Raw genomic sequence first — 16,606 nt, forward strand, 5'->3', positions numbered from 1 at the left:
TGGAAGGAATGAAAATTGATCGAAACAGGCGAGATGAAAGTCAAAAGTCAAAGAGTGTGAACGTAGAAATCATCAAGGTAGACTTGTTCCAAATGTAATTTTACATCATATCATACAAACGTGATGATTAAGATATATCAATTATATATTTTTATTTAAAATTATTTAGTATAATCTTATGAACCTATTCACATCTTTATATTTTAAAATCTATTCTTAACTATTTAACATACATACTTTTATATGAAATTGATTTATTCTATCTCTTGATTATTTATTGGATACAATAATTTGTTCATGCAGAATAATAATATAAAAAATAATGTTTGAGTTGTTGTACGGTTTTTAAAAAAATTTGGAGTTGCACTCTTGCCAGTGGCTATAGCTTTTGATGAGACGGAAAATGTTCGACCGTACAATTGGTATCAGAGCTAATGTCACAGCTTCGATTCTCATTATTTACAATGAGTGTAATTATTGTGAGAGATTGTTTGATACAATAATTGTCTCTGCTAGGCAGAGAAATCGAAATGTGGTGCTTAAGTTACTATACTATTTAAAAAGATTTGAGTAGCATCATTATCACTAAGTACAACTTTTGGTAAAGCAAAAAATACTATTTCATATATAATTATTAATGTTAGGACAATATATCATGGATATTTCATATAAATAGAACATTTTCGAGTGATGTCCGACACACGACTAATATAATCTTTCAAATAATCAAGACATAAATAGTGAAAAAAGTATTTAAAAAACAAATAATCAATTTTTTTAGTGATTTCCAACACTTTGAACATTGGGGCGAATCCGAAACCGAAACCGAAACCGAAACCGAACAGATGGTATTAATATGAATATCTAATGCGTCAAAAATATATCAAAATCTGTTGAAAAATATATTTAAAATGTGAGTATTGAATATTTGAATGTTGAATATTTGAATGTTGAAAATAAGAGTTGTAAATATTGAAAATTAGTGTGTGATGATGTAGGTAATGATGTATTTTATTTTTGGATTATTTGTAAAGATTTCCTATAAATAGATCTCTCATTTGTGAAGAAAATCACAATTGAGTAGAGAGAAAAATATTATAAAGTGTGTAGTTTGGTAAATTTTGAGAGTTTGAGATTTTTACTTTTTACCATAAATTTTTACTTTTTCACAACACGTTATCAGCACGAAGCTCTAAAAGTCCTCCATATTTTTCCAAGCTCCAAACAGAAGAAAAAGGTAACAAAAATAATAATATTTATTTTACTGTTATTTATTTATTGTGTATATATTTAATATATAATATAATGTTATTATTAGAAATAATAAAAATAAATTTTTCAAAAACTTGTTATAAATCCTGGGAGGATGTTAAGACGACATCCCACACTCCCGGTAAGGGATACGACAAGTATAAAAGCCTATAAGGTTTTTAAACAAAATAACTTACGACACCTCATTATAATAATGTGATATACATAATTATTTAAACATGATTAATATTATATTCACCATATTATTACCATAAAATTATACAAATACATACATTTATTTTTTGTACACCAACGGTCATAAACGGTAACAAAACGGCTAGTTTTTGCCCTATAAATATCATCTCACAAACACATTCAATCACTCCAACTTTCTCTTCTTCTCTAAAAATTATTCTTCATCAAATTTTTCGAAGAAAAAAGAAGATGACTTTCTCAAAGTTATTTTTAATTATTTTGGTTATCATATTCACGAGTCTTTTATTTATCGGAGAATATCCTCCTCGTGTGTTTTTTTTATTTTTACAAATACTTGTACTTGTTGTTTATCCATTACTTTGTATTGCAATATTCATTAACTAATAAAATGCATCGTAATTTTTTTAGTACCACCATGTCAAACTTGGCAAAACTCGAATTCATTGCTCTTGATATCACGGAAAAAAATTATATGCCATGGACTCTCGATGTATAAATGCATCTTGAGTCATTGAGTCTAAATGAGACCATAAAAGAAAATGGCATATCGACATCCCAAGAAAAGGCAAAAGCCATGATATTTTTGCGTTGGCATCCCATGGCTTTGTGGAAGGGATTAAAAGAAAGATTCGAACAAATGAATTTAGTGAGAAATCATCAGGCACGACCCACTGGTTCAACGGCATTTCCTGAAGTAAATGTCGTAAGCAAAAATGAATTTAAATCAGGAAACCAAAATCAAAGTTATAAACAAGATTTTGGTCGTGGACGAAATCGAGGTCGTGGTCGTGGTCGTGGATGTGGACGTGGAAGTGGTCGTGGTTGTGGTCGTGGACGCGGCCGTGGTTTTGAAAATAATCGAGATAGTTACTTTTATAACTCATCTCAAAAGAACGTCCCAAACCATCCACAGAAAAGGCATCATGAAAATATGAGTGTTAATGAGAATCACTCAAAAAGATATGAAAGTTCTTGTTTCAGATGTGGTACTTCAGGACATTAGTCCCGTATTTGTCGAGCCCCTGAGCATCTTTGTAAACTTTATAAAGAATCATTAAAGGGGAAAGAAAAGGAGACCAACTTCACTGAACAAAGTGAATCTTTGAGTGATTCAACTCATTTTGATGCTGGAGATTTTCTGATTGATTTCTCAGACAATGATCAATTTGCTGGTGGAATAAATATGTAAAATATTTTATGTGCCCATATGATAATGTTTTATTGTGTGCTATATTTTTGCATTTTATTGTCAGTAATTTTATTTCATTGCATATATTTTTTGAAATTGAAATATGGAAAATGCTATGAGCAAAGGTGAAGTTTGCATACCCGATAGTGGTACAACGCACACTATCCTCCGAGATAAAAGATATTTCTTGGAACTAAAACCAACAAAAACAACGGTGAATACAATATCAGGTCCTGTAGACTTGATTAAAGGATGTGGTAAAGCACAATTTTTGTTACCTAATGGTACAAAATTTTTGATCAATGATGCTTTATATTCACCACAATCGAAAAAAAATTTGTTGAGTTTTAATGATATATATTCCCATGGGTATGATACTCAAACAATGAATGAAAGGAATGAGAAATATATGTGTCTTATCACATATAAATCAGGAAAGAAATATGTGATTGAAAAACTACCAATGCTCCCTACTGGATTGCATTATACACATATAAGTCCCATTGAATCAAACATGGTAGTTGATAATTCTTCGATATTAACCAATTGGCATGATCGATTGGGACATCCTGGTTCAACAATGATGCGAAGAATTATAGAAAATACACATGGTCATCCACTGAAAGACCAGAAGATCTTTCAGAATAATAAGTTTCAATGTAAAGCATGTTCTCTTGGAAAACTTATTATAAGACCATCACCAGTCAAAATCCAAACTGAATCACCAATGTTTCTTGAACGTATTCAGGGTGATATTTGTGGACCAATCCATCCACCATGTGGACCATTCAGATACTTTATGGTATTGATTGATGCCTCCAGCAGATGGTCACATGTATGTTTATTATCAACTCGAAATGTTGCATTTGCAAGATTACTTGCTCAAATAATAAAATTGAGGAATCAATTTCCCGATTATACAATCAAGAAAATTAGACTTGATAATGCTGGTGAATTTACTTCCCAAACTTTCAATGATTATTGTATGTCTATGGGAATCATTGTTGAGCATCCTGTTGCTCATGTACATACACAGAATGGATTGGCTGAATCATTGATTAAACGTCTGCAAATGATTGCTAGACCAATGATTATTAAAACAAAGCTCCCTATTTCTATATGGGGACATGCAATTTTACACGCTGCTTCATTAATTCGCATCAGACCAAGTGCATATCATAAATACTCCCCATTGCAGCTTGCATTTGGTAAAGAACCAGACATTTCTCATCTGAGAATTTTTGGATGTATGGTGTATGTGCCTATTGCACCACCGCAACGAAAGAAAATGGGACCTCAAAGAAAGGTTGGAATTTATATCGGTTATGATAGTCCATCAATCATTCGATATCTTGAACCTCAGACAGGCGACGTGTTCACAGCACGTTTTGCTGATTGTCATTTTAATGAGGAAATCTTCCCAATGTTAGGGGGAGAACAGAAACATACCGAAAAGGAAATTACATGGCATGTATCATCATTGTTACATCTGGATCCAAGAACAAAACAATGTGAAAAAGATGTACAACAAATTGTACACTTGCAAAGAATAGCAAATCAAATACCAGATGCATTTGCAGACACAAAAGGGGTAACTAAATCATATATACATGCTGCAAATGCCCCTGCTCGAATTGAAATTCCAAAGAAACAAATGGAAGATACTCATGATGTCATTAAACGCCTAAAGCGTGGAAGACCAGTCGGTTCCAAGGATAAAAATCCTCGAAAAAGAAAATTCATAGAGAAACACGATGATCACAAAATAAAGAATGACGTTTCTGAAGAAACACATGATGATCACAAAATAGAGAATGGTGTTCCTGAAGAAACACATGATGATGAAAATGTTCTGTCAGAACCACAAACTGACGAGAATCATGAAATCTCTATCAATTATATTAATACTGGAAAAATATGGAACCGAAAAGATATAGATGAAATTGATGATATATTTTCTTATAATGTGGCAATCGACATCATAAATGATAACGAAGATCATGAGCCAAAATCTTTTGGTGAATGTAAAAATCAACAGGATTGGATAAAATGGAAAGATGCCATCCAGGTTGAATTAAATTCGCTAAATAAACGTAATGTTTTTGGACCTATAGTCCTTACACCTGAAGGTGTAAAACCTGTTGGTTACAAATGGGTTTTTATTCGAAAGCGAAATGAGAAAAATGAAATAGTAAGATATAAAGCTCGACTTGTTGCACAAGGTTTTTCTCAAAGGCCTGGAATTGATTATGAAGAAACGTATTCTCCTGTGATGGATGCAATTACGTTTCGGTATTTGATTAGCTTGGCGGTATCTGAAAATTTAGAAATGCGTCTTATGGATGTTGTTACAGCTTACTTATATGGATCACTTGATAGTAATATATATATGAAAATCCCTGAAGGATTTAAGATGCCTGAAGCACAAAGTTCAAAACCCAGGGAATGTTATTCTGTGAAATTACAAAGATCATTATATGGGTTAAAGCAATCAGGTCGAATGTGGTATAATCGACTAAGTGATCACTTGATGAAAAAGGGATATGTAAATAATTCAATATGCCCTTGTGTTTTCATTAAGAAAACAACATCCGGATGCGTAATTATTGCTGTATATGTTGATGATTTAAACATCATTGGAACGAATAAAGAAATTCAAGAAGTTGTGTCATACTTGAAGGAAGAATTTGAAATGAAGGATCTTGGAAAAACCAAGTATTGTCTGGGTTTACAAATTGAACAAAAAGAATGTGGAATGTTTGTTCACCAGACAAATTATACAGAAAAGATCCTTAAACGTTTTAATATGGATAAAGCAAATCCTTTAAGTACTCCAATGGTTGTTAGATCATTAAACATAGAAAAGGATCCATTCCGTCCATGTGAAGATGATGAAGATATTCTTGGTCCAGAAGTACCATATCTAAGTGCCATCGGTGCCCTTATGTACCTTACAAATTGTACAAGGCCTGATATATCTTTTGCCGTGAATCTGTTGGCAAGATTTAGCACATATCCAACAAAGAGACACTGGAACGGAATTAAACATATATTCCGTTATCTACGAGGAACGACAGACTTGGGACTTTTGTATTCAAAAGATGCTAATCCAAGTATAATTGGTTATGCTGATGCTGGATACTTATCTGATCCACACAAGGCACGTTCCCAAACTGGATATGTATTTACTCGTGGAGGCACTGCAATATCTTGGCGTTCTCAGAAACAAACGCTCGTAACAACTTCATCAAATCATGCCGAGATTATTGCACTACATGAAGCAAGTCGTGAATGTGTGTGGTTAAAATCAATGACCCAACATATCCAAATTTCATGCGGATTATCATCTGATGAGAAGCCTGTGATACTATATGAAGATAATGCTGCATGTGTTGCTCAAATGAAAGAAGGATACATAAAAAGCGACAGAACTAAACATATTCCTCCTAAGTTCTTCGCATTCACCAAGGAGCTTGAGAAGAATAGATGTATTGATGTTCGTCACATTCAATCAAGTGAAAACTCATCAGATCTCTTCACAAAGGCACTTCCTACGTCAATATTCAGAAAGCACATATATAATATTGGGATGCGCAATCTACGAAATTTGTGAAGAATTGTTCGTGTCAACATGAGGGGGAGTTTACGTGACTGCACTCTTTTTCCCTTACTATGGTTTTTATCCCAATGGGTTTTTCCTAGTAAGGTTTTTAACGAGGCAGTATAAAAACACGTAATGAAGACAATCATTATGATCATCATCACAAGGGGGAGTGTTGAAAAATATATTTAAAATGTGAGTATTGAATATTTGAATGTTGAATATTTGAATGTTGAAAATAAGAGTTGTAAATATTGAAAATTAGTGTGTGATGATGTAGGTAATGATGTATTTTATTTTTGGATTATTTGTAAAGATTTCCTATAAATAGATCTCTCATTTGTGAAGAAAATCACAATTGAGTAGAGAGAAAAATATTATAAAGTGTGTAGTTTGGTAAATTTTGAGAGTTTGAGATTTTTACTTTTTACCATAAATTTTTACTTTTTCACAACAAAATCCAAGTTGAATAGGAAAAATTAATATTGATTAAAAGTATTTTATTTATTTTATAAGATTAAAGGAAAGATGACAGAGGAAAAGGTGGGCGGTTCTAAAATATACTAAAAATAATAAAAAAAAACATTCAAATAAGAGAGAGAATCTCATTTCCTAGCTGACTTTCCAATTGTGTTTCGTATTGCATTCAATTTTCAAAGTCAAGAACTCACAACACACACATACACACACTATGTAGCTGCTCCTCTCGTTTATATTATACGGGCTATTTTGCATAAGCGATATATGTGTGTAAAGTTTTTTTTTATAATTATCGAGAGACTAAAATTAAATTTGACAAATTATCGAGGGACTAAAAGGCTATTTGAATTGTTGTAATTAAAAAAATAAAAACAAAAGTATTTGTTTAAATTAAAAATAAATAAAAACCAAAGTGTAATATTGATATCACGTAAGAGCAAACTTGTAACATCCAAAAACAGACCAAGACACTATTTTGTCTCTATTATAGAGATTCTTAATAATAGTAATAGATGAGTAGGTCTCTTGTGAAACGGTCTCACGAATATTTATCTGCGAGACGGGTCAACCCTACCGATATTCACAATAAAAAGTAATACTTTTAGCGTAAAAAATAATATTTTTTCATGAATGACCAAAATAAGAGATCTGTCTCACAAAATACGATTCGTGAGACCGTCTCACACAAGTTTTTGTCATATTATATTATATTATATTATATTATCGAGAACAATATATCATCACATTTACTACGGTAACTTTTTAAAAAAGTGATTTTTCATTTTATATTTAAAGAAAAAACGAAGAATCATTTTTTTTTTTGAAGTTACAAGTACCTTTTATGTATGTTCTTAAGACGACCAACTCTTGACTCGACTATAACTAGTTGTGTTTTTCATTTTGCATCCAAAAGTCTCTTTCCCTTGGCCGGCTCCATTTCAAGTTCATCACTACACAATATTAATAGCAAAATGACCCTTTATGGTATTTTAAATTCGCTATATTATTTATCCATATTTTTATCCAATCTAATTCCATGTTTGGTGCACCGTATTATTTATCCATCTACTAATCATTTGTCTTACATCAATCAAATCATCAATCATTTATCTCACATCAATCAAATCATTGAATTGAAATTACTATATTACCTTTAATAAATAAAATTATAAATATTTTATTAATATTTTCAAAAAAACAAAATGATAATATTATATTATCTCAAATTTAATAAAATTAATCTTTCAAATCAAACATTATATTAACTATCATTTTTATGTATTTTATTCTTAAAAAATTACTTATATCCGTACTATTTGTCTTATATCACGAATCAAATGATACCTTGAAATATTGATTATCATAATCATAAAAAAAATATTTCGATATATTAATATCAATGTTCTAAAAAACGTTTAAACAATGCTTATCTTGCTTAAGCTCTAATACGCCCTGACCCCGATTAAGCAACATTTTTATAACACATGATTTCAATTTTTTATTTTAATATATATATATTAATCCAATTATAATAATAAATTTTCAAAAACCATTGATTCAGAGAATCCACATTCAAAAGAGAGAAATATCCTTAATCGACTAATGGGAGGGTTTAAAAGTTAAATATACTAATTTATTTGAAACAAAAACTCTTACGAGATCATATAACAAAAAAAAATATTATTTTTAATATTATTTTTTTTTACTATGAGACTTTACTCTTCAATCGGAGAGCCGAATTTAAAAATTATTTTATTAAGTCATACGGTCTCTACTCTCTCGGTTTTGAATTCCTTGGTCAATCGAAAATATTCTTCAAGCCAAAAAAATAATTAATTATCAAAAACAATGAAAATTATATATAATAAGAAAATAGGGAGAGAGACAAAAAAACCAATATAAAGTAGGACAAAAACTTGTGTGAGACGATCTCACGGGTCGTATTTGTGAGACAGATCTCTTATTTGGGTCATACATAATGTCCAAAATTGGACATTGCCAACATTTTCTCATTAGCTCAAATCTTGAAAATTTACTCAAACCTTTAGCGTTAATTGTGAAATCGTTTCTCAAACACAGGTCAATAATACATGAAAAAAAATATTTTCCACCACATAAACATTATTTTTTGTGAGCTACATTATTAAAAAAATTGTATAATATAAATTAATTTGAGTAATACACATTTTACTCATAAAAAATATCATTTTCTAAAAATATAAAATATCATTTTTCTATATATAAAAATGGAATCAACGAACGCCATTAATTATTGTTATCAAAACAGAATACATGTTTCCAATCTAATATATCTTTTTTTTTTAAATTTTCGGTGTATAGTCAAATTTTATTATCTTTTGTCGCAAATTTCAAGATTTAATACGCTCTCCTTTTTTTTTTTGAGAATGATGATATCATGTTGGATTAAAGGTACGAGCCTTTAAGCTTAAAGTTTTCCATGTAAGTGAATGAAAATTTGAAAAATGTGTTTATCCCACATTAAAATAATAAAGTGATATAGATAAATTTATATTGTGTTACACTTTATAGAAGTGTAATAATGGTTGGTCAAGAGACTATCTCTCTAGCAAACCACCGATCAGGACAAAAATCGCCTAACAACCTATGCCATCTTTTGTTATTTTTTTCCGGTTGAGACCTTTCACATACCCTTGAGACCTTTCGCATGGCTCGACTTTTGGTGTGTATAAGCTAAAACATAAAATTATCATATAAAAACTAAACTAAATTTATTATATTAAAACAGATTATGACAATCGTTTTTAGTTAATATCTTCGAGAGTATTATCATTTATTATCTAAATCGTGTTCAAAAGTATTTTAATATCCTCAAAACACGTTATTTCAACTCTTAGGTGTATAGGAAAGACTGGACGAAAAAATATGATAACTAATTCGTATGTGTAAGATTTAAAACACCTCCCAAATATTCTAGCAATTTGTTCTTTTTGACATACGATGAAAGGCAAACCAAGACTCGGCAACATTGTCCTATTATTACATAATAATAACTGAAATATATCGCGCGCGCGCACACACATAGAGAGAGGCGGATCATATAACATTCCATGATCGGCTAGTCTTATTATTGATGTTACTATCTAAGCAGTAGCTGTGCACGTGGGACAGGCACACCCTGCGCCACACTTGCAAAAGGCCTTCCCTGTCCCGCCGGAGGCCGTGGCACTGCTCTTCGAGCAGGTGCAAGGATTGCAGCCGCAGTGTTCCCCGCACGAGCACTGCTTGTGTTCCATACTGTTGGGATCTCCGCCCGAGCACCTGCATCCATCCGATTGATCAGCTAATTATATCCACTCCAATCATTCGTGAACAATATCAATTAGCGGGTTTGTTCATGCGTACGTACCTACAAGTGATGCCGCCAGGGCACGGCGAAGGACACCCGCACCTGTCGTCGCACGCTGCACCTCTTCCTCTAATGTCCGCCATTACTGTCTTCTTGATGATGAAGCGTACATGCTTATCTGCTACTATATATAAGGAGGCGGTGGTGCTCTAGAGAATGGACGTTTGGCAAAAACGTGGGCGACAAAATTACACTTGTCCTGCATGCACGTCCCGTGTCCTCATTTTACTCACCATTCACCACGTACAAACTAGTTTATATTTATATATGTACATATCCGTTATCCATTTTCTTGCCTTCTTCGACTTCCCAATCCTATATATTTTATTACACTGCATTGCGTGTCGTTCATCCACACTATGCAAATATCTTTTTTAATCAATTTTTGTCTGCTTCGAACTTTTAACAAATCGTCCTAATTTGTTTGCCACACAAACTTTGCACCAAATTTCCTGCTACAAGCAATCATTCCTACTACCACTTGAAATAATCGATGAATGACAAACATAAATAAATTGTATATAAACTGCAGTTTAAACCCAACCATTCATCATATTTCTTGTGTAAAAGGCAGTGGCATTACATCATATTATCAATAAAGACCGGAATATATATGTTGCTACAAAGTGAAGTGCTGTGAGTGCATGGTTGAATTCAAATACTATCACCCAACACAATACCCAAATTCGGAACTATATGTATCTCTACTTGGTAACATCAGTGCAAGCCCTGCTAACTGGGTGAATCTTCATCAAATGCATACGCTTTAGTCTCACAAGTGCCATCCGTTTCAAAAGTAAATCCATCCACATCAAGTAAATCACCATTGTTCTCTGTGAATCAGAAACATCTTCAAATCGGGGCTATTGTTTTGATAAATAACTGGACTAGAAAATAAAATAAAATAGCAAGATTCGGTGTACCAAAATTGTAGACTGACATTGCTCAACTCACAGCCAGTCTGATCGCTGTGGTGTCTTTCAAGCCTGATAACGAAATGATTTGATTGTTATTGGATAACCAACAAGGTTAGATGTTAATTCTCAATAACAATTAAGGAAAAAAACCCAAAAAATCTAACATAGCTTCCCAAAAAAATAGATCGAAATCTGAAGAGACGCATAATCATCTACTACCAAATGCTGAAAAAATAAAAAATTAGATGTCCATTGACATATATATGTTTGTCCAGCACCAAGTACATATCTCCATGGATGGACAACTTTAGATGAGAGAATCAACATGCCTTGTTTATTGCAACAAATGAGTTTTTACCACATCTTTCAGGTTTGGTAAAGTAGCATCTAGCCATTGTTTTCTCTACCTTTACATTGATTTTTTTGACTAAATAATTGTTCCCAGAAGATGAATCAAGTGACAAATGCTTCGATAACTATTGCGCAGAGGAAAACTGAGAATTACGTTTTGCCCAAAAAATAATAACAAGTCGGTATACTTATTGTCTGAACTACGCGCAATCAATTTATTCACACCTTGACAGAGAAAATCTCCAGGAGGGAGTACCAAGTCCCCAAAACCCCAAGAAAAACACCCAAGATAATTAGGCCCCAATCAGCACTAGCTTGTCTCCAGCTCATGTCTTCCTTGAATGCTAGATAATGGAACAGCGCGGGCAAAACGAACCCAAGAGCACAGCAGGTGCTGCTGCCCACCAACGACAAAAAATCCGCGAAATTTGGAACAAATAGTGCAACTAAACTTACAACCAGCACAAGAATCCATCTCATCCACAAGCAGTAATTCCCCGCCCAGAAGCTCCTCTCAAACACTTCATAAACTGGGTTCATCATCAATGGGAATGTAAAGAACAAATTTATGCAGAGGCCTAGCTGAACCAAAGTGCTCAACAATCCTTTCCCCATGTTGGCCGTGATTATATCCTTAGTGTTCTCACCAAACGCAAAGTAACCCATCGCTCCAAATGCCCCATACATGGCAGCAATGAAAAGCATGGCCAATCCCAAAATCTTACCAAATTTGGACTTGTCCTTCATCTCCGACTCCAAAGGCAATGCCATTCCAATCCCCTCAAACGAATACACTGCCACTCCCAATCCATAAAAGAAGGTGGAAAGAGTTCCAAACGCCTCAACCACTGGCATTTGCTTCATGAATATCAAGAAATCCTCAACAATCACAATCCCCATAGCCGCTAAGTCCACAATATCCGCGAAGATGCTGAGGGGCGCCAAAAGGGTCAGAGATGCAATCGAATTCAAGCCCAATTGAAAGGGAAAACAAGTCCAAATATAAAGGCTCTTGGTGCTAACTCCCCAGATCTTGGGCCCAACCAATAAGGAGGAGGAGGAATTGAAAAGATTAACAAGAGTGTCCGAAATGAAAATGAGATAGCCAACACAAAATCCAGCTTGGGAAAGAACGATCATGAAATCAACGGCACATCTGCCAATGGAACCAGAAACAGCGAAACCCAGATCGCCAAAAGAAGCAATCGCATAGGAGGAATCCCCAAGCTTGTGACGGGTTCTGATTAGGAGCATCATTCCATGATAGGTGAGAGCGGCGACGACGAGAATCATGAGGAGACTAGTGAGCCAACCCGTACGCATGAAGGTATAAGGGAGGCCAAGAACGCCGGCCCCAACGATGGATATAAAGACATTTGCGAACGTTTTGAGCTGAGAAGACCGAGCGTGGGGCTTATGGCCGGAAGGAAGCAATAGAGGTGTGTCCTCTGTGGGCAGCGCATTCGACGATGAGCCGGCTTCCTTTCCTTTCTCAAACCCCATCACCATCAATAGCTTCCGATTATCGGTCTTCGTCTTTGTGATGATAATGAACGGATCTAGCTACGCAGAGATCCTATGTATACCCGTAATCCGTTTTTATAATTAAAAAAGAAAAAATAAATAAATGGTAAAATATTTTTTAAAAAATAAAGATTGCTTATACAATTTTTTCTAATAGTTTTATTTACATCCAAATGAGTAATATCATAGTTTTACAAAAATAATAAAGATTATATTGTTATTTGAATTGATTATTTTTATACAAAATTCATATCATAATTTTGACAAAAACTTGTGTGAGACGGTCTCACAGGTCATATTTTGTGATAAGAATATCTTATTTATGTCATCCATGAAAAAGTATTAATTTTATGCCAAGAGTATTACTTTTTATTATGAATATCGGTAGGGTTGACTCATTTCACAGATAAAGATTTGTGATATCATCTCACAAAAGACCTACTCTATAATTTTATAAATGGTCCGAGTGATTAAATTGTAATTTGAAATGTTGAATTTTTTTTTTAAAAAAAAACATAAATGTAATATACTTATCATGTAATGGTAATTTTTGTAAAAAAAAATGTTTGTGCCCATTTTTGTCTATGTAAATATATAGTATAGACTAGTTACTCTGCACACGCGTTGCGTGTGTGTACAATTTTTTTATTGATAGACTAAAGTGAAATTTGACAAATTATGAAGGGACTAAATTGATATTTGAATTGTTGAAATAAAAAAAATAAAATAAAAGTGTGTTGAAATTAAAACAAAAAACAAAAAACAAAAGTGTAATATTAGTATCATATAAGAGTAAAACTGGAAAAAAAAGATGGTGTCCTCTTTAGGTAGTTATTATAATGTTCTCACACTTAATAGTATAGTATAGATATTGAGAAATATTATAATTAATAAAATAAAATGGATAAAATATCTCACTATAATTTAGGAAACTAGTAATGGGAAAGTGGTCATACCACTATATAATTCATTCACGCTTGATATAGAATTGAGATTAAAATGGATAAAGGATGTTGCGATAATTTAGAAAATTGGCAAGGGGTTAAAACGAGGCTTGGAAAAGTGAAGACACCACCATATTATTCACGGGCGAAATTTGTTTTCATCTTTTAAAGTTTAAAATCAGTTTTATGGGATTTCGTTGTCATAAATATAAATAAATAAAATTGTGAATTAGTTATCAATGATAACTTTTGATTTAGTAGTAAACACCTGATCTTAAAAATTAGTATAAAAAAATCACAAATTCAATTTCTATTAACGGTCAGAATTGCAATTATCGGGAGAAAAATTGTTGGTGTACAATAATTATTTTTATTTGGTTAATAAATTGAAATATGACGTTTGAGTTGATGTACGATTTAAAATAATTGATAAACACCATATTCATGAATTATAAATTCTGATAAAAAAGACAAACGTTACATTATAATCATCCAATAAAATAATAAAATAAGTTTTATAATAATGATACCTCGGAATTGCATTGAATCCGAGGAATGAGAATGGTACAAATCCGCAAAAGCCTGCAATTTGTTAAATTTTGATATATCGATAATTATTCTTATAATATTTAATTAAAAACCCCTTTGAAAATAACAAATTAATTAAATCGTGTATCGATTTGATTATTTCAAAAATAAATTGAATTGAGTCAAATTTTAAAATTCAATATAATTATTAAAATCCAACTGGCCGAATCATTACTTTGATTGCTTTTATTTTATAAATCAATCGACAAAGACAAAATGATAATGACAATTACATTATTGTTTATAGAGTAGTATATTATCTTTTCTAGGGATGCCGATGCTGTCTAAAGCAATGGACTATAAATAATAAATTTATACATGGCCGGAAATTTAATTTTAATTTTAATTTTTTCCCAATAAAAGGTATAAGATTGATGGTAATTAACACATAAAAAACACATGCTAATTGATAACCACTGTGTTCATTTTTGTTTGATTATGATGAAAGAGTCGAGACAGAGGTTAGATGGCCTTGCTGGATTAATGATTCAACACAATCATCAAACATGTCTTGAATTGATCTGAACTTCATTCCTAAACCCTTCAGTTTCGACACATTGAAATCATAGTATGGTCTGTCCAGTTTCTTGAACCTGCAAAAACGAAAAAAGTTGCAACATCAGATTCAACATGGATTCTCAATTATATCAATTGGTGACTGGGGGAGGGGGGGATTCTCACCTTTTGGGAATGGGTAGTGCAGGATAGCGTGCTGATAGAATTGATGCCAATTCATTGTTGTCCAGAACAGTTGAGTTGCAAAGATACCGCCCTTTCGCATTCTCATTCTCAAAAACAACAATATGGCTCAACGCAACATCATCTATGTGAACATATCCCATTCTTCCATGCCACTGAAACTTCTCTGTTTCTCCTGGTGTGTGTGTGTGTGTGCCAGTGTTTTTTTTAAAGGAGACTAGCAAAAACTAGAAGTCAGTTACTCGGAAGTCGGAAGTCAGTTTTGTTCTACTCATCTTGATCTAACATTCTTAATCAAGTGTTATGTTATCCATGACTACCTCTGAGCAAGCCAAGTACATCGGCTGAAGTAGAACAAAGAACAGGGGGCAAACAGGGTCCAATCACAAATGAAGGCAGAACAGTGACCAGATTGATTTTGTTGTTCTCGCTGAATTCCCACGCAACTTTTTCTGCTAGAGTTTTTGATATTGCATACCAAATCTAGTAGGAACAAACAACCCAGAAAAAAGGCGCCTATGTATGATATACTTACGAAAGCATTTATAAAAGATATTCAAGGCTGCTACTTATTGGAATACCTTGTGTTTTTCACACAGCTCCACGGAGCTCCAAGATGACTCATCCAATGGTACATCTGGGTCAAAATCTTCTCTTGCCCTCACTGTTGATGAAGATGAGGTTAGAACCACACGCCTCAAAGCTGGATTTCTTTTGCACGAGCGTAACACATTGAGAGTGCCATCAATTGCAGGTTTCAATATTTCTGCCTGCCAGAAATCAAAATCAATGCTTGTCTCATGGAGAATATATAGAGTACTTAAGATAGGGAGTAAATAAAGCATGCCTCTGGATCAGAAGTATGATGCCCTAAAACAGGTGAAGCAGTATGAAACACTCCAACACAGCCCATGATTGCTTCATTAAAGCTGCCTTCTATCATCAGGTCTCCTCTCCCCAAGCGAAGCCTTTCTTTTGCTCCATCCAGCTTCCACAGATGCTCTACTTTCTTCTCATCTCCTGATTAAGAATTGTAAGAAAAAAGTAAATACCATTAATATAAATATAATACCATATGAGCAAAGTTATTCTTTCAATTATGCAGTTGATTCCACCTGGATCTCTGACTGCTCCAATGACATGATAACCAGATGAAAGGAGGCGCTTGATCAACCATGAGGCTAGAAACCCAGCTGCACCAGTCACACACACTTTACCCTTCACTTCAGGCATCTGATTCATTCTCCTTTTGTTGTATTAAAAATATTGTTATATGATATGAAATTATGTTTGGCGAAGCCAGGAATAAAATTTATACACCCTTCAAAGCAATGCAAGTACTAGAGAAGGTAGGTCATCTGATGTTTGTGTCTCATTAATATACAAAATATATATTAAAAAAAAAGGCAACAAGGTTGGGGTTGAGATTAAACCTGGTTTACAGGTATTAGGTAGGCA

The 16,606-nt window shown here is 33.1% G+C and overlaps 2 protein-coding genes across 4 annotated transcripts; both read right to left on the reverse strand.

Moving 5' to 3' along the window:
* Window positions 1-9,685: 9,685 nt before the first annotated feature.
* Window positions 9,686-12,971, reverse strand: LOC142505207 (amino acid transporter AVT3B-like). Of its 3 annotated transcripts, none has more exons than XM_075618087.1 (4): window positions 11,619-12,971; window positions 11,066-11,111; window positions 10,126-10,958; window positions 9,686-10,037 (listed from the first exon to the last, which is right to left on the reverse strand). In XM_075618087.1, the coding sequence occupies exons 1-2, from the start codon at window positions 12,900-12,902 to the stop codon at window positions 11,106-11,108; spliced, it is 1,290 nt and encodes a 429-aa protein (XP_075474202.1). In that variant the 5' UTR covers window positions 12,903-12,971; the 3' UTR covers window positions 9,686-10,037; window positions 10,126-10,958; window positions 11,066-11,105. The 3 variants fall into 3 exon arrangements, with proteins under 3 accessions (XP_075474202.1, XP_075474201.1, XP_075474200.1); XM_075618086.1 differs by having other exon boundaries at window positions 10,126-10,975; window positions 11,049-11,111; XM_075618085.1 differs by having other exon boundaries at window positions 11,049-11,111; window positions 11,619-12,970.
* A 1,793-nt stretch (window positions 12,972-14,764) lies between these two features.
* Window positions 14,765-16,431, reverse strand: LOC142504859 (tetraketide alpha-pyrone reductase 1-like). Its single transcript, XM_075617707.1, has 6 exons — window positions 16,264-16,431; window positions 15,996-16,168; window positions 15,730-15,918; window positions 15,469-15,631; window positions 15,131-15,323; window positions 14,765-15,042 (listed from the first exon to the last, which is right to left on the reverse strand). Exons 1-6 carry the CDS (start codon window positions 16,388-16,390, stop codon window positions 14,886-14,888), a joined length of 1,002 nt encoding a protein of 333 aa, XP_075473822.1. The 5' UTR covers window positions 16,391-16,431; the 3' UTR covers window positions 14,765-14,885.
* Between the last annotated feature and the right edge of the window lie 175 nt (window positions 16,432-16,606).

Source organism: Primulina tabacum, chromosome 10 (genome assembly GCF_025594145.1).
Source record: "Primulina tabacum isolate GXHZ01 chromosome 10, ASM2559414v2, whole genome shotgun sequence".
Classification (NCBI taxonomy): domain Eukaryota; kingdom Viridiplantae; phylum Streptophyta; class Magnoliopsida; order Lamiales; family Gesneriaceae; genus Primulina; species Primulina tabacum.